The sequence below is a fragment of the Carcharodon carcharias genome, chromosome 29 (genome assembly GCF_017639515.1).
Source record: "Carcharodon carcharias isolate sCarCar2 chromosome 29, sCarCar2.pri, whole genome shotgun sequence".
Classification (NCBI taxonomy): Eukaryota; Metazoa; Chordata; class Chondrichthyes; order Lamniformes; family Lamnidae; genus Carcharodon; species Carcharodon carcharias.
In genome coordinates this window covers 1,023,300-1,042,271 of record NC_054495.1, presented here as the reverse complement: position 1 = coordinate 1,042,271, position 18,972 = coordinate 1,023,300, and the positions used below count along the sequence as shown (strand labels likewise).

Here is an 18,972-nt window from a genome sequence, read left to right as displayed (position 1 = left end):
AATCGTCCATCGTCTCCGCTTCCACCATCCTCGTAGGCAGCGAGTTCCAGCTCAAGACCACTTGCTGTGTAAATAAAGTTCCCCCTCACATCCCCCTCCTGCCCAAAACCTTCAATCTGTGTCCCCCCAGTCCTTGTACCATCAGCTAATGGTAACAGCTTCTCTTTGTCTACCTTATCTAAACCCGTCATCATCTTGTACACCTCGATCATGTCCCCCACCCCCCTCAATCTCCTTTGCTCCAAGGAGAACAACCCCAGCTCCTCCAACCCAACCCAACCAAATACCTCATCCCTGGACCTGTTCTGGTCAATGTCCTCCCCACCTTCTCATGGACCCTCACTTCCTTCCCAAAGTGTGCAGACCAGAAACTGGACACGATCCTCATTATGGTACAATTAGCTATTTACGCTGGTTGCTCCGACTGGTTTTGTTTGGTAGTCTTGCCTGCTGGTTATATTTAGCTGTAATTTTCAGGGCAATCCTGTAAGGTGGGGTCTAAACGTTTTCAATCACCTGGTTTGGTGAACTGTCTTGCTTGGCCCCCTTACTTATGTGACTGCTCCTTCCAAACTGTCCATCTACTGCTGATTTCCCTTTCCCACTTCCTGGATCCACTCCCAATGTAAACTGTGTCACTGTCACTCACCCACCATCACTGGCCAGGCCAACATTTGTTTCCCATCCCTAATTGCCCCTAGAGAAGGTGGTGGTGAGCTGCCTCCTTGAACCGCTGCAGTCCACGTGGTGGAGGTACACCCACCGTGCTGTTAGGGAGGGAATTCCAGGATTTTGACTCAGCGACAGTGAAGGAACTGCTGATATATTTCCAAGTCGGGATGGTGAGTGGCTTGGAGGGGAACTTGCAGGTGGTGGTGTTCCCCATGTGTCTGCTGCCCTTGTCCTTCTAGATGGTAGAGGTCGTGGGTTTGGAAGGTGCTGTCTAAGGAGCCTTGGTGAGTTCCTGCAGTGCATCTTGTAGATGGTACACACACTGCTGCTACTGTGCGTCGGTGGTGGAGGGAGTGAATGTTTGTGGATAGGGTGTTGATCAAGTTGGTCCTGGAAATTGTCCAGCATGTAGCTATTGTTGGACCCACCTTCATCCTCACAGTGGAGAGTATTGCATAACTCTCCTCAGAATGTCCAGGGTCCCTTTACCTTGAGCTGCACTTTATTGGGACGCCTGCAATAAACTTGCACAATAGGAGAAAGTGATTAATGTTTAATCTCTTGTTTTATAAAAGGTTGCCACTGTTCATTTTGTTCTGCATTTGCGTTATATCGTTAGTGAGCGGACATCGGGAAGTAACTCCTGCAATATGCTAAAGGTCTGGCATCTGTTCAAATCTGCCGGCCACCATGGCCTAGCGATCAGTTCCAAGCCTGGGACTGGGCTCTGCAGCCGCTGGAATGTACTGCCACACCAGCCCTTCATCTCTGCCTCATCCACCAAACTGTACCACCAGCAGGCTGCCCAGGCTAAAGGGTTAATATTTCGGCAGGTAAGAAATTAGATTCTGATATAGAGAAATAGAGGGTGACACAGAGAGAGAGAGAGAGAGAGAGACAGGCAGAGAGAAAGGCAGAGAGAGAGAGAAGCAGAGAGAAAGAGAGAGAGAAACAAGCAGAGAGAGAGACAAGCAGAGAGAAAGAGACAAGCAGAGAGAGAGAGAGAGAAGCAGGGACAAAGGCAGAGAGAGAAAAGCAGAGAGAAAGAGAGAGAGAAACAAGCAAAGAGAGAGACAAGCAGAGAGAGACAAGCAGAGAGAGAGAGAGAGAAGCAGAGAGAAAGAAAGAAATAAGCAGAGAAAGAGAGAGAGAGAGAGACAAGCAGAGAGAGAGAGAGAGACAAGCAGAGAGAGAGAGAGAGAGACAAGCAGAGAGAGAGAGAGAGATAAGCAAAGAGAGAGAGAGACAGATCAAGAGAGAGGGCAGAAAGAAACAGGCAGGGAAAGACAGATAGACAAGGATAACCCAGCTGATTGAGAAGCAATAGGGAGAGAGAACCAAACAGAGGTAAGAAATCATAACTCGCCAAATAGCGGCTGTGGAATCTTTTACATTGACATGAGGGGGCGATGTGGTTAATGTCTCATTTCATAGATGACACCTCCAACAGTGCAGCGCTCCCTCAGTACTGACCCTCCGACAGTGCAGTGATCCCTCAGCACTGCCCCTCTGACAGTGCAGCACTCCCACAGTACTGACCCTCCGATAGGGCAGCACTACCTCACTACTGACCCTTCAACAGTGCAGCACTCCCACAGTGCTAACTCTCCAACAGTGCAGCACTCCCTCACTACTAACACCCCGACACTGCAGCACTCCCTCAGTACTGACCCTCCGACAGTGCAGCACTCCCTCAGTACTGACCCTCTGACAGTGCAGCACTCCCTCAGTACTGACCCTCTGACAGTACGGCACTCCCACACTACTGACCCTCCAAACAGAGCAACACTCCTCAGTACTGACCCTCCGACAGTGCAACATTCCCTCAGTACTGACCCTTCAACAGTGCAGCACACCCTCAGTGCAAACTCTCCAACAGTGCAGCACTCCTTCAGGACTGACCCTCCAACAGTGCAGCGTTCCCTCACTACTGAACCTTCAACAGTGCAGCATTCCCTCAGTACTGACACTACAACAGTGCAGCACTCCCTCAGTATTGACCTTCCAACAGTGCAGCACTCCCTGAGGACAGACCCTCCGACAGTGCAGCACTCCCTCAGTACTGACCCTCCGACAGTGCAGCACTCCCTCAGTACTGACCCTCCGACAGTGCAGCACTCCCTCAGTACTGACTCTCCGACAGTGCAGCACTCCCTCAGTACTGACCCTCCGACAGTTCAGCACTCCCTCAGTACTGACCCTCCGACAGTGCAGCACTCCCTCAGTACTGACCCTCCGACAGTGCAGCACTCCCTCAGTACTGACTCTCCGACAGTGCAGCACTCCCTCAGTACTGACCCTCCGACAGTTCAGCACTCCCTCAGTACTGACCCTCCGACAGTGAAGCCCTCCCTCAGTACTGACCTTTCGACAGTGCAGCATTCCCTCAGTACTGACCCTCCGACAGTGCAGCACTCCCTCAGTACTGACCCTCTGAGAATGCAGCACTCCCTCAGTACTGACCTTTCGACAGTGCAGCATTCCCTCAGTACTGACCCTCCGACAGTGCAGCACTCCCTCAGTACTGACCCTCTGAGAGTGCAGCACTCCCTCAGTACTGACCTGTCAACAGTGCAGCATTCCCTCAGTACTGACCCTCCGACAGTGCAGCACTCCCTCAGTACTGACCCTCTGAGAGTGCAGCACTCCCTCAGTACTGACCTTTCGACAGTGCAGCATTCCCTCAGTACTGACCCTCCGACAGTGCAGCACTCCCTCAGTACTGACCCTCTGACAGTGCAGCACTCCCTCAGTACTGACCCTCCGACAGTGCAGCACTCCCTCAGTACTGACCCTCTGACATTGCTGCACTCCCTCAGTACTGACCCTCTGAGAGTGCATCACTCTCTCACTGACAGTTGGAGTGTCATTTTGATTATGGGCTCATGCCTCTGGGTGAGGTCTGAACTCACAATTGCCTGACTCAGAGTTGAAGAGCTGCCAATTCCCTTTTATCTGTTGATCTGTGATTGCTGTGCATGATCCCGAGCTGGTACACATACACAGCCACACAAACATGCAGAAGCACAGACAACTCACAGGCACACTGATATATATACTCAGACACACACACAGACACATAGAAACACTCGCACGCTTACACACACACACGCCCACACACACACACTCGCACAGTCACACACATATATACACACACACAAACACGGACACACAGAAACACTCGCACACATACACACACACACATATACACAAACACACATATACTTACACACACACACATATACATATACCCACACACACACATATCTGACCTCTCACTATTTTTCTTTCACTAATCTGACGTTTTCAGCTCTTTGAGAAGATCAGTTCCACCTACACGTACCTTTTGGCAGACTCCCAGAGTAAGGAGGCGGTGATCATTGACCCTGTTATTGATGAAGTAAACCGTGATGTTAAATTAATTGAGGATCTGGGACTGAAACTGCTCTACGCAGGTAAGGAAATTAAAATAATTTAACAAATGCTTCTCTGTAGCTGTACCAACCACTCCCAGGACAGGTACAGCACAGAGTTAGATACAGAGTAAAGCTCCCTCTACACTGTCCCCATCAAACCGTCCCAGGACAGGTACAGCACGGGGTTAGATACAGAGTAAAGCTCCTTCTACACTGTCCCCATCAAACCGTCCCAGGACAGGTACAGCACAGTGTTAGATACAGAGTAAAGCTCCCTCTACACTGTCCCCGTCAAACACTCCCAGGACAAGTACAGCACGGGGTTAGATACAGAGTAAAGCTCCCTCTACACTGTCCCCATCAAACACTCCCAGGACAGGTACAGCACGGGGTTAGATACAGAGTAAATCTCCCTCTACACTGTCCCCATTAAACACTCCCAGGACAGGTACAGCACGGGGTTAGATACAGAGTAAATCTCCCTCTACACTGTCCCCATTAAACACTCCCAGGACAGGTACAGCACAGGGTTAGATACAGAGTAAAGCTCCCTCTACACTGTCCCCATCAAACATTCCCAGGACAGGTACAGCATGGCGTTAGATACAGAGTAAATCTCCCTCTACACTGTCCCCCTCAAACACTCCCTGGGTAGAATAAAATAGCAGAGAAACAGGCCATTCGGCCTATCTGCTCCATGCTGGTGTTTCTGCTCTACACGAGCCTCCTCCCACCCCCTCTTCATCTCACCCCATCACCCTATCCTTCTCGTCCTCTCTCCCTCATTTGTTTATCCAGCTTCCCCCTTAAATACCTCAACGCTATTCACCTCGACCACTCCCTGTGGGAGCGAGTTCCACATTCTCAACACTGTCTCTGGGTTGAATTTAACAAATAAAATGTTCCCCGAAAAACATCGCTGCGAATCCTGACCCTCCATTGTTCACCAGGTTGGCGACTGCAAACACTAGTAGTCACTGTATTTGATGAATCTGTGCAGTCACTGCATGTTCCACTAAACAGCACAGCACATTTCAGAAAGGATCCCACATTATAGCCCATTAGTAACCTGAGGATATCATTCAGCCCCTCGAGACTGACCCATCATTCTATCAGATCGTGGCCGATTGGTATCTTAACTCCCTCTACCGACCTCGGTTCCGTAACCCTTCATCCCCTTACCCAACAAAAACCTCTCAATCTGAGTTTTGAGATTTTCAGTTGACCCCCTCCCAGCCTCGACAGCTCTTTCTGGGGGGAGAGAGTTCCAGATTTCCTCTCCCCCTTTGTGTGAAGAAGTGCTTCCTGACATCACCCCCTGAACGGCCTGGCTCCAATTTTAAGGCTCTGCCCCCTCGTTCTGAACTCCTCCCCCGACCCCCCAGAGAGGAAACAGTTTCTCTCTCTCGACCCTGTCGAATCCTTTAATTATCTTAAACCCCTCAGACTGGATCGCCTCTTAACCTTCTGCACTCGAGGAGCTAAAGGCCTAGTCTGCGTAACTGCCCTCGGAGTTTACCCCTTTCAGCCCCAGGATCATTCTGGTGAATCTGCTCTGCACCCACTTTCGGGGACACTCTACTCTTCCTGAGGTGCGGGGCCCAGAGCTGTGTAATTGAGCAAGAGAAAAGGGGAGGTCGTGGATAGGACCAGTAGCCCAGTGAGAGTCAACACCTTCAGGAGAGGAATGTATACGGACATGAATTATGGAGAATTCCCCTAAGACAGTCATCTCAGTTCCTGAAACTGTACCGAGAAGCCAATAGGTTTGGGATGAAACATCCCGAGGCTCGATGCCAATTCCTTATAGATTGGAATTCCCCACTCCACACACACACACACACACACACACACACACACACACACACACACACACACACACACACACACACACACACACACACACACACACACACACACACACACACACACTCTGAAATCCTTCCGACAGCCCCCATTAACTCCCTCCTGCTCTCGTTTCCAGCGTTAATCTCTTTCTTCCCTCGAAGTGGGAGGGACTGCAGTTGGGGGCAGGGATTCATGCTCCATGCCCGCACCCCACTATCAGTATACCCATGTTCCCTGGTGCACAGCCATGGACCTCAGGGGGTTGGGGTGGGATGGGGTGGGGTGGGGTGTGGTGGGGTGGTGGGGAAGACCTTCGAGACTGTCTACCTGGCCCTGAGGAACCACGAGTGATCTGCCATCGTTAATTTAGACAGAGGACTTTAAAACAGGAAGAAAAGTGAGGGCAGAATGTGGGGAAACTGTGACAAGCGGAAACTGGGATTTACAGAGAGGAACTGTGATCAGAAACAGGGGTTTTTTTTAAGTTATTAATTCCTGTATGCCTCGAATGCAAAAATCTCATCTTTCAATCTTCATTTTGGCTTCCTGTCACCTCTGGACGCAGTGCTTCATCCAGATCCTCCATTCTCCAGCTGGACACACACCCCCCACCCCCGAGGGATCCTGGGAGACGGGCTGGCCACACACACCCCCCACCCCGAGGGATCCTGGGAGACAGGCTGGCCACACACACCCTCCCCCCCCGAGGGATCCTGGGAGACGGGCTGGCCACACTCCCTCCCTCACACTCCGAGGGATTCTGGGAGATGGGCTGGCCACACAGCCCCTCCCCCTCCCCTGAGGGATCCTGGGAGATGGGCTGGCCACACCCTCCCACCCCGAGGGATCCTGGGAGACGGGCTGGCCACACATCCCCTCCCCCCCCCCGAGGGATTCTGGGAGACGGGCTGGCCACACACCCCCTCCCGCACCCCTGAGGGATCCTGGGAGACGGGCTGGCCACACCCCCCTCCCCCACCCCTGAGGGATCCTGGGAGACATGCTGGCCACACACCCCCTCCCCCCCACCCCCCAAGGGGATTCTGGGAGACGGGCTGGCCACACCCCCCCTCCCCCCGAGGGATTCTGGGAGACGGACTGGCGATCCCCTTGGACACCTCCACACGAGAGACTTGCCCGGGACGTTTCACCGCCCGTTGGGCAGTCACCCTGCAACAGGAACCCTCCGAAACTCCAATTTAATTCGGAGACTTCGGATGGTTCCGACTCTCCTGGCAGAATAGTCACCCAGGAAAAGCTGGAAGAATTAAAACCACTTCTCGCTCCTCGGTACCTATGGTACTGACTCCCAACTGCCCACTGGACCCCAAGCTAATGTCCCCGACCCCCTGACTAAACCCCCCGACCACCTGACTAACCCCCCTGAACCCCTGACTGACCCCCTGACGAACTCGCCTGACAACCTGACTGACCCCCAACAACCTAACTGACCCCCCTGACCACCTGACTAACCCCCCGACCCCCTGACTAAACCCCCCGACCACCTGACTAAACCCGCTGATCCCCTGACTGACCCCCTGACTAACCCCCCTGTACCCCTGACTGACCCCCTGACTAACCTGCCTGACAACCTGACTGACCCCCGACAACCTGACTGACCCCCCTGACCACCCGACTAACCCCCTGACCTCCTGACTAAACCCCCCGACCACCTGATTAAACCCGCTGACCCCCTGACTAATACCCCCGACCACCTGACTGACCCCCTGTCCGACTCCCCCGACCACCTGACTAACCTCCTGACCCCCTGACTAATCCCCCTGACCACCTGACTGACCCCCTGACCACCTGACTGACCCCCCGAACACCTGACTGACCCCCCTGACCCCCTGACTAATGCCCCTGACCCCCTGACTAATGCCCCTGACAACCCAATCACTCGCACTGACCACCCAATAATGCCCCACCCCCAGACTTCCCACTGCACCCTCTGACTACACCCCCCCCCCGACCACCCAGCCCCCACATTGACAACCCAACTACCTCCCACCTCCCTCAACTCCGCCTCCCACTGGACATCCTGACTACGCCCCCACCATGCCCCCCCCCAACCATATGACTAATTCCTGCACCCCCCACCCCTGCAACCACCTCATGCCCCTTGACTATCGAAATAGCCCCATCCCCCAAACCCTGGCTACCACCCCCCCACCATTCCTCAACTAGCCCCCCAACTATGCCTCTTGACCCCTGACTACCCCACAGCCGATCACCCGACCTGACCTGACCTGACCACCCGACTATACCCCACACCCCCAACTTCCTACTAGCAGCCCCCCCCGACCCCAACTAACCCTCACCTCCTGACTAGCCTCCGACCTCCGAGTACTTCCTGACCCCTGACTACCCCATCCCCCCGACTTGCCCCATCCAGACTGGCCCCAAAACCCAACTCTGTCCCATTCCCTGACCAACCCTCTGACTCCCAACCACCCCCACCCCCACGACTAGTCACCCAACACCCGACTACCCCCAACCCGACCCCTGACTACCCCAAATCCCGACTAGCACCCCCAACTAGCTCCCGATTCCTGACTACACCACCCCCCAACATCCCAACATCCCAACTCGCCCCCCCCTGAAACCAGACTAAACCCCAGCACCCAACGACCCCCTTACCTTCTGACTAGCACCCCCAACCCAGGATTAGCCCCCGGCTCCCAAACACCCACCTCGCCTCCTGATTACCCCCAACCCCCATCTACCCCCCCAACACTCCCGATCCCTGACTACTTCCCAGTCATCTGCTACCTCCCCCACCCCACCGACTACCTCCACACAGCACCCACCCCCGACCCTCACCCCCACCCCGAACCATCATACCCTCTTTCCTTCCACACTCCCCTTCTCTCCTGGCTTTGTCAAGGTGGCTTTGAGATATTTAAACTCGCCCTGGCTTCATTGCCCCCGACGCTCCTGCCCTGCACAGAAGGATCCCAGAGCTGGTTACGTCGCACGCTCCTCCAAGTGGACTGGGTCCGAAATTCGGCCCCCTCCACAAAAGACTCAGCCCCTTACTCATTGCCCCGAACAACTATTACACCACCCCGCCCCGCAACTCCGCCAGTCCCCTCCCTGCGCTTTACCGATGCATCCCATTGAAAAGGCCGGAGAGTTTCTTTCACAGACCCGAATCCCCATCGTGAGCTGGTGTAGAGCTGGCACCCTCCGGGCATTGTGGGCAGAATCGTACAGAGTTTTAGGACAATCTGGAAAGGCATTCCCCAGTGGGAACCGGGAACGAGCTGGAAGAGGGGCGAGGGAACCTTGTATTTCTGTGCACAGCAAGATCCCACAAATATCCACCTGATAATTTTATCCCTTTTCCCCAACCCCCCTCCCCCTCTCCCCACCCCCCCCCCCCCCCAAAGGGCCATCTGGCTCTAGTTTCTATGTTGTGCTTTCACCGAGTGCTGATTCTTGTTCTGCTATTAACACCTGCTATCTTACCTTTATGCCACTATCGGCACTTTCTTTAGTCTTTAACACTCCCATTAACACTCCCTTTGCCTTGTGTCCGTGACATCTTTGTCAATCTCACCTGAGCTCCCACCTATCCCTGATCTTCTATTTTGCTCCACCTGCCCCAGAAACCTCTTAAACAGAATAAAATCCATCACGTTTCCACTTCTCTTTAGCTCTGAAGAAGAGTCATACGGACTCAAAACATTAACCCTGATTTCCTCTCCGCAGAAGCTGTCAGACCTGCTGAGTTTTGCCAGCATTTCCTGTTTTATTTCAGATTTCCAGCGTCTGCGGTATTTTGCTTCTATGTTAATTTCCCAATCGTCCTTAGACTCAGGGGTGGTGCCAGAGGACAGGAGGATCGCAAACAAGGCTCAGAACAAGGGCGTAAAAATAAGCCCAGCAACTACAGGCCAGTCAGTTTAACGTTGGTGGCGGGGAAGATGCTAGAAGCCATAATTTGGGATAAATTTAATAGTCATGTGACAAACGTGGGATTTCTTAAGGGAAGATTTTAACTAACTTTTTTGGAGTTTTTTGTGGGGCTAATAAGAAAGTCGATGAGGGTAATGATGATGTGGTGTACATGGACTTCCAAAAGGCACTTGATACAGTGCCACACAAAAGCCTTGCGAACAAAGTTATAGCTCATGGAATAAAAGGGACAGGAGCGACATGGAGACGAAATTGGCTGAGGGACAGTGAACAGAGAGTATAGGTTAATGGGTGTTTTTCCAGACTGGAGGAAGGTTTTATCATGGAGTTCCACAGGGCTTGGTTTTTGACCATAAGACCATAAGACATAGGAGCAGAAATTAGGCCATTCAGCCCATCGAGTCTGCTCCGCCATTCAATCATGGCTGATAAGTTTCTCAACCTCATTCTCCCGCCTTCTCCCCATCACCTTTGATCCCCTTACCAATCCTGAACCTATCTATCTCGGTCTTAAATACACTCATGACCTGGCCTCCACAATGTGGCAATGAATTCCATAGATTCACCACTCTCTGGCTAAAGAAGTTTCTCCTCATCTCTGTTCTAAAAGGTCTTCCCTTTACTCTGAGGCTGTGCCCTTGGGTCCTAGTCTCTCCTACTAATGGAAACATCTTTCCCACGTCCACTCTATCCAGGCCTTTCAGTATTCTGTGAGTTTCAATCAGATTCCCCCTCATCCTTCTAAACTCCATCGAGTATAAACCCAGAGTCCTCAAACATTCCTCATATGTTAAGCATATACTTGGACCTTTATCTCCCCCATATGATATATATGTTCAACTGAGACCACCCCCCCTCCGACTGCCCTCTCGGGGGTGGGTGTAAAAGATCCCACGGTCCTTATTTGGAAGAAGAGCAGGGGGGAGTTTTCTCCCATGTTCCGGGGCCAATATTTACCCCTCAACCAACATCACTAAAGCCAGATGATCTGGGTCATTGTCACAATTCTTGTTTGTGGGAGCTTGCTGTGCATGAATTGGCAGCTGCGTTCCTGAGAGTGACCACACCTCAAACAAACGTACCTTACTGAAGTGCTTCGGGGCATCTGAGGTGGTGAAAGGGGTTACAGAAATGCAGGAACTTTATGCCATTCGCCACTTGTCTGATCCAATGCTGGAAATTGGGAAAAGATTCATGCTTTTAATCTTATTGGACTGTACACAGCCAATACACACTGCCACGCAGATCATGTGACTGGCACAGGCCTCCTGAAGAGGATGATAACTGGATGCCGGAGTGTTATAGCGAAGGACAGTGGAGCCCTGGCTGATATTTACATTCAGGAAGGTGACACCATCAACTTTGGCAACTTTGTAAGTTGGGTGTGGTAAGGGGGTCGTTGGGTGCTGGGGTTTAGTCTGGGTTCAGGGGGGGGGCGAGTTGGGATGTTGGGATGTTGGGGGGTGGTGTAGTCAGGAATCGGGAGCTAGTTGGGGGGTGCTGGTCGGGATTTGAGGTAGTCAGGGGTCAGGGTGGGGGTAGTCGGGTGTTGGGGTGGTTGGGAGTCAGAGGGTTGGTCAGGGAATGGGACAGAGTTGGGTTTTGGGGCCAGTCTGGATGGGGCGAGTCGGGGGGATGGGGGTAGTCAGGGGTCACCAAGGTATAGAGTACTTGAGCACAGAAATGGGCCATTTTCCCTTCTGCTCTGTGCTGGGGTTTCTGCTCCGCACGAGCCTCCTCCCACCCCCTCTCCATCTCACCCCATCCCCATATCCTTCTATTCCTTTCTCCCTCATGTGTTTATCCAGCTTCCCCCTTAAATACATCGACACTATTCACCTCGATCACTCCCTGTGGGAGCGAGTCCCACATTCTCCCCACTCTCTGGGTAAAGAGGTTTCTCCTGAATTCCCCATTGGATTTATTAGTGACGATCTTATATCGATGGTCCCTAGTCCTGGTCTTCCCCCAAAAAGTGGAAACATCTCTACGTCTACCCTATCGAAACCCTTTCATCATTTTAAAGACCTCGATCAGGTTACTCCTCAGCCTTCTCTTTTCTAGAGAAAAGAGCCCCAGCCTGTTCAGTCTTTCCCAATAGTTATAACGGCCCAGATCTGATATCATCCTTGTGAACCTTTGTTCTCCAGTGCCTCAATATCCTTTACAAAATTTGAAGACCAGAACTGTGCAGAGTGCTCCAGGTGTGGTCTAACCAAGGGATATGGAGACCAGAACTGTGCCCAGTGCTCCAAGTGTGGTCTAACCAAGGGACATGGAGACCAGAACTGTGCACAGTGCTCCAAGTGTGGTCTGGCCAAGGGACATGGAGACCAGAACTGTGCCCAGTGCTTCAAGTGTGGTCTAACCATTGGACATGGAGACTTGGGATTGTGCATGGTGTGGAGAAACAGGAAAGTTGGAATTCTGTGATTGTTGAAGGATGGGATTGGGAATGCTTTAGCCTGCAGTGAGTCATATGAATGTCTTGGGTTTTCTGTTGCTTTTCCTTACCCTGTCTAGTCTCTGGAGGCTGTTTCTACCCCAGGACACACTGATGGATGCTTAACCTACATCCTGAATGACAGATCCATGGCGTTCACAGGAGACGCTCTCCTCATCAGAGGCTGTGGGCGTACAGACTTTCAACAAGGTAAACCCCTCCATCTCATCCCAGGTTTCAACCTTCTGAGGTAAACATTCTCCCCACTCTCTGGGTAAAGAGGTTTCTCCTGAATTCCCCATTGGATTTATTAGTGATGATCTTATATCGATGGCCCCTAGTTCTGATCTCCCCCCAACAAGTGGAAACATCTTCTCTACGTCTACCCCATCGAAACCCTTTCATCATTTTAAAGACATGTATTAGATCCTTCCCCCGGCTCTTCTTCCAAACAGTGGCTGTGTGATCTTTTACATCCATCTGAGAGGGTAGATGGAGCCTCAGTTTAGTATCTGATCGAAGGTGTGGCATGCTTAATAGCACTCTGTCAGTGCTGACCCTCCGACAGTGCAGCACTCCCTCAGTGCTGACCCTCCGACAGTGCAGCACTCCCTCAGTGCTGACCCTCCGACAATGCTGCACTCCTTCAGTAGTGACCCTCTGACAGTGCAGCACTCCCTCAGTACTGACCCTCCGACAGTGCAGCACTCCCTCAATACTTACCCTTTGACAGTGCAGCCCATCTTCAGTACTGACCCTCTGACAGTGCAGCACTCCCTCAGTACTGACCCTCCGACAGTGCAGCACTCCCTCAGTGCTGACCCTCCGACAGTGCAGCACTCCCTCAGTACTGACCCTCTGTCAGTGCAGCACTCCCTCACTACTGACCGTCTGACAGTGCAGCACTCTCTCAGTACTGACCCTCCAACAGTGCAGCACCCCCCTCAGTACTGACCCTATGACAGTGCAGCACTCCCTCAGTACTGACCCTCCGACAGTGCAGCACCCCCCTCAGTAGTGACCCTCTGACAGTGCAGCACCCCCCTCAGTAGTGACCCTCTGACAGTGCAGCACTCCCTCAGTACTGACTCTCCGACAGTGCAGCACTCCCTCAGTACTGACCCTCCGACAGTGCAGCACTCCCTCAGTACTGACCCTCCGACAGTGCAGCACTCCCTCAGTACTGACCCTCCGACAGTGCAGCACCCCCCTCAGTACTGACCCTCCGACAGTGCAGCACTCCTTCAGTACTGACCCTCCGACAGTGCAGCACTCCCTCAGTACTGACCCTCCGACAGTGCAGCACTCCTTCAGTACTACACTGGGTGTGTCCATCCTGATTTTTGTGTTCATGTGTCTGGAGTGTCAACTCGAACCCAGAGCTTTCTGATTCCAAGGTGAGAGCACTATCCTCCGTGCGGGGTGGGGACTGTGCAGTTTTCCCTGGTGCCCTCTGACCAACCTTTACCCCTCAACAAAACTTCACTAAAAAAAAGAAAACTCACCATTTGTGTCACGATCACATTTGCCGTTGCGGGCTCTTGCTGTGCGCAGGAGCGCAGTTTCCCTCGTCCCTTTTCCAACTCGTTCCCAATTCTCTCGTGCAATGTCTTTCCAGGTTGTCCCAAAACTCTGTACAGCTCTGTCCATGGAAAAATCCTCACCCTGCCCGGAGATTGCCTCCTGTACCCGGCTCACGATTATACAGGTTAGTGAAAGAAAACTTCCAGTCCTTTCCGGAACAGCCATCGACAAGGTGTAGGGGAAACGATACCATATTCTTCGTGTAAAGTTTAATGGCTAACACTCTCCACATCGAGAAGGTGTGAAAAGTAAGATTATTTTTATTGTCTTCCTGAGGGGTAAGACCGGGGAGGGGGGATGGGTGGGGGTTGCGGTGGGGGGAGAGATGGGGGTTGCAGGGTCAGGAATTAAGTTTGATGTGATCGCCATGGAGACCAACAAACCAAGAGAACCAAATTTACCGACCAACCCTGCCTAAAAAAACCAAGGCACAAGATTCCACTTGAATAATTGTAACCTTCAACAGTGAAACCAAAATCGACATTAACTGAGCACGAGTGAACTCATAAATTACACATTACCTATCGGAAATAACAACGGTAGATCTTACAGATTTCCCGGACAAACCACTCAGCGTATCGAGCATCAATTTCAGCCACAAAGCCCTTTCAAGTTCTGATCTTCCTCGGGTAGAGTTCCAGCTCCTTTCCTTCAGAGACTTAGTCTCTCCTCCAATAGCAGCTCCCAGTCAACCCTGATACAAATCTTCACACTATCGTGCATTACAGCGGCTAGCTCAGTTGGCTGGACGGCTGGTTTGTGTTGCAGAGTGACCCCCCGACAGCGTGGGTTCAATTCCTGTACCAGCTGAGGTCACCATGAAGGCCCTGCCTCCTCAACCTTGCCACTCGCCAGAGGCTGGGTTACCCCTGGGTTAAACTCATCACCTGTCATCTCTCTCTCTGATGAGAGAGCAGCCCATGGTCCTTTGGTGACTTTCACTTTCCACCTCCTCGGATCTGCTCCTGGCAGTGCTGATGGTTTGGGATGCCCACCAGTATTACCTTTATCCAAGCCTTCAGTTGACACCCTTGTGCACTGTTTGGCCAGATCTGGTCAGTTACGCACTTTAAGGAACAGAACCAGCCGTGTCAACCCCCTTCAGTTGCCCACTGCCAGCTCTTGGATCTAGCCTTCATTTTCTTCAGCCTGCCAGCATCGCATCTCCAGATCACCTGAGCTTGGATGGCTCTGGGTCTTTTATCTGTTTTCAACCAGTTTCAGTTTCCCTGGAAACCTGAAGTTTCAGTTACCCTACAAACATAGGGTAGGATATTTTGGGGTCCTGGCTGATTGACGTGTCCGGGCTGTACCGCAGCCATGTCATGTTCCATGAAGCTTGAGGTGGCTGGAGATGGGTCGCCCAACCCTCACTCAGAAGGAAGTCCTGCCTTAGAGAACTGTCGGCCCTTCCGATTGGTCCAGAGCTCTATCGTCCCAGCAGTGCCAGGTTTGGGCGGTGGCCACTGCTGGGGCTACACCCGGTCCCCACAGAAGCGGAGCTAATGGAGGCTGGACTTCAGGTATGTCCAGGGTATTGGCATGGTCTAGCTGACAGGTCAGCGAGGGGGGGGAGTTGAGGGGGTCATAGGGTGTGGTTTTGAGAGGTCATGGTGAATGATTAAGGGGGGGGCGGTGGTGTTAACTTTGGGGCAGGATGCTTCCAATAGAGGACCCTCAAAGGAGGTGCCCCCAAACGTGCCCGATACCAGCTCACCCACTAAAAGCTGTCATGCCTGATGTGGGCATCCCACTGCTGTGGCTCATAATATATTAAGACGCTTATTTCTGATCACAGTTCCTCTGTATATTCCCAATTCTGGTTGGCGCATTGGCCTCACACTTTTCCATCATCATTTTCCTGTTTTAAATCCCTGTGTCCACGTTTATAATGGAAATTCATGGTTTCCCAGTGCTGGGTGGTCAGTCTGGACAATGACTCCCACTCTCCCACCCTTGTTCATGGCACGTGGGCATCGCTGGCTAGGCCAGTATTTATTGCCCATCCCTAATTGCCCTTGTTCTGGGGTCATTTAAGTGTCAACCACATTGCTGTGGGTTTGGAGTCACGTGTAGGCCAGAACAGGTAAGGAGGGCAGATTTCCCCTCCCTAAGGGGCATCAGTGAACGGGCTGGGTTTTTATGACAATGGCTGTTGGATTCCTTTTCTAATTCCAGATTTTTAATAAATCTCCCGACTGCCGGGGTGGGATTTGAATCCCGGGTCCCCAGTTACTGCCCAGACCATTACCCTGGGTTTCTGGGTTACTGGCCTAGTGACAACACCACTCGGCCACCACCTCCTGTTGAGGCTGAGGGAAGGTGGGTATACTGCCAGGGTGGGGAGGGGGTGGGGTGGGGATGGGGGTGCAGGCAGCGACCTTGAAGGCCCACCCCCAGCGACAGTCACCTCCCCTTTTGGGGGAGAAGACAGTTGAGCAAAGAGATTAACGCTGGAAACGAGAGCAGGAGGGAGTTAATGGGGGCTGTCGGAAGGATTTCAGAGAGTGTGTGTGTGTGCGTGTTTGTGTGTGTGTGTGGAGTGGGGAATTCCAATCCATAAGGAATTGGCATCGAGCCTTGGGATTTTTCATCCCAAGCCTATTGGCTTCTCGGTACAGTTTCAGGAACTGAGATGACTGTCTTGGGGGAATTCTCCATAATTCATGTCCGTACACATTCCCCTCCTGAAGGTGTTGACTCTCACTGGACTACTGGTCCTACTCACGACCTCCCCTTTTCTCTTGCTCAATTACACAGCTCTGGGCCCCGCACCTCAGGAAGGGTAGAGTGTCCCCGGAAGCGGGTGCAGAGCAGATTCACCAGAATGATCCCGGGGCTGAAAGGGGTAAACTCCGAGGGCAGTTACGCAGACTAGGCCTTTAGCCCCTTGAGTGCAGAAGGTTAAAGGGCAATCCAATCTGAGGGGTTTAAGATGATTAACGGATTCGACAGGGTCGAGAGAGAGAAACTGTTTCCTCTCTGGGGGTGGGGGGAAGAGTCCAGAACGATGGGGCAGAGCCTTAAAATTGGAGCCAGGCCGTTCAGGGGGTGATGTCAGGAAGCACTTCTTCACACAAAGGGGTGTGGAAATCTAGAACTCTCGCCCCCCCCCAGCCAGAAAAAGCTGTCGAGACTGGGAGGGGTCAATTGAAAACTTCAAAGCTCAGATTGATAGGTTTTTGATCGGTAAGGGGTTTAAGGGTTACAGAACTAAGGCAGATAGATGGAGTTAAGATACAGATCAGATGCGATCTGACAGAATGGTGGAGCAGGCTCGAGGGGGCTGAACGTGCATCCTCCTGTTCCTGTGTAACAGGCTCGAAGGGGCTGAACGTGCATCCTCCTGTTCCTGTGTAACAGGCTCGAGAGGGTCTGAATGGGCCTCCTCCTGTTCCTGTGTAACAGGCTCAGTGGGGCTGAATGGGCCTTCTCCTGTTCCTGTATAACAGGCTCGAGAGGCTGAATGGGCTCCTCCTGTTCCTGTGTAACAGGCTTGAGAGGGTCTGAATGGGCCTCCTCCTGTTCCTGTGTAACAAGCTCGAGAGGGTCTGAATGGGCCTCCTCCTGTTCCTGTTTAACAGGCTCGAGAGGGTCTGAATGGGCCTCCTCCTGTTCCTGTGTAACAGGCTCGAGGGGGCTGAATGGGCCTCCTCCTGTTCCTGTGTAACAGGCTCTAGGGGGCTGAATGTGCATCCTCCTGTTCCTGAGTGACAGGCTCGAGGGGGCTGAACGTGCCTCCTCCTGTTCCTGAGTGACAGGCTCGAGGGGGCTGAATGGGCCTCGTCCTGTTCCTGAAAGAAAGACACTTATCACTTCAGCAGTAGTTTGACTGTGATGCTTGCCTGACAGGTCGGACGGTGACGACTGTGGATGAGGAGAGAAGACTCAACCCACGTTTTACCAAACCGCTGGCGGATTTCATTGAACTGATGAACAATCTGAACCTCCCAAAACCTGCTCAGATCGGTGAGAGGCCCTACCACCTCCTCTGCTCTCCCGAGACAAACAAGTGTGAAGGCCGCAAGAGAGAACTTGCATTTCTCTAGCGCCTTTCACCACCTCAGGACATCCCAAATGAAGCGCTTTCTTTGAAGTGTGGTCACCAATGTAATGTAGGAAATTTGGCAGCCAGATTTGTGCACAGCAAGATCCCACAAACAACATTGTGACAATCACCCACAGCATCTGTGTTTTTTAGTGATGTTGGGTGAGGGATAAATGTTGGCCCCAGGACACCGGGGAGAACTCCCCCACCTGCTCTTCTTCCAGATAGTCACTGTGGGGTCTTTTACACCCACGTGGGAGGGAAGACAGGGCCTCGGTTTAATGTCTCATCTGTAAGACGCCAATTTAGACAGTTCACCGCTTCCTATGTACTGACCCTCTGACAGTGCAGCACTCCCTCAGTACTGACCCTCTGACAGTGCAGCACTCCCTCAGTACTGACCCTCTGACAGTGCAGTGATCCCTCAATACTAGCCCTCTGACAGTGCAGCACTCCCTCAGTACTGACCCTCCGACAGTGCAGCACTCCCTCAGTACTGACCCTCTGATAATGCAGCACTCCCTCAGTACTGACCCTCTGCCAGTGCAGCACTCCCTCAGTACTGAGCCTCCAACAGTGCAGCACTCCCTCAGTACTGACCCTCTGACAGTGCAGCACTCCCTCAGTACTGACTTGGCCAAAGTACACTGAGATGCAGAGGATTTTGCTGGTCCCACAGATTAATCTTTGCTTATGTCTGGACAGATATTGCTGTTCCTGCCAATCTCCGATGTGGAATCCAGGATGACCAGGTTGCCTCTGGGCCCTAGGAGTTTGAATGAGTCTCTGACCTGCACGAGCTCAGTGACCAATCACGTTCAGCCAATGAGGATGAGCTGCCAGGAAAGACAATGGCGGAAGAGGTGGAAATTCAGATTATTCAAGAGCTTATTGCAATTCTGATGAGAAATGTTTCTCCCCTGAAATTCAGGCTGAATCTTGATCAGATCAGATTCATTTACTTCAATCACCGAGAGTGACACCAGATTATATTTGACATGATTGTTTCCCTTTTTAAAATAAAGTCCTCTCAGATCACA

General features: G+C 52.3%; 1 protein-coding gene across 5 annotated transcripts in view; it reads left to right on the top strand.

The window, feature by feature from the left end:
• Positions 1-18,972, top strand: part of ethe1 (ETHE1 persulfide dioxygenase) — a 43,796-nt gene extending 24,824 nt beyond the window's left edge. For 3 of the 5 annotated variants that reach the window (XM_041176777.1, XM_041176782.1, XM_041176781.1), the window contains 7 exons: positions 1,248-1,505; positions 3,983-4,127; positions 11,082-11,230; positions 12,381-12,510; positions 13,919-14,008; positions 17,737-17,853; positions 18,638-18,972. In XM_041176777.1, the coding sequence (XP_041032711.1) occupies positions 1,248-1,505; positions 3,983-4,127; positions 11,082-11,230; positions 12,381-12,510; positions 13,919-14,008; positions 17,737-17,853; positions 18,638-18,702 (954 nt within the window). In that variant the 3' untranslated portion in view covers positions 18,703-18,972. The remainder of the gene's footprint in view (positions 1-1,247; positions 1,506-3,982; positions 4,128-11,081; positions 11,231-12,380; positions 12,511-13,918; positions 14,009-17,736; positions 17,854-18,637) is intronic. The other 2 variants (XM_041176780.1, XM_041176778.1) reach the window with 1 other exon arrangement.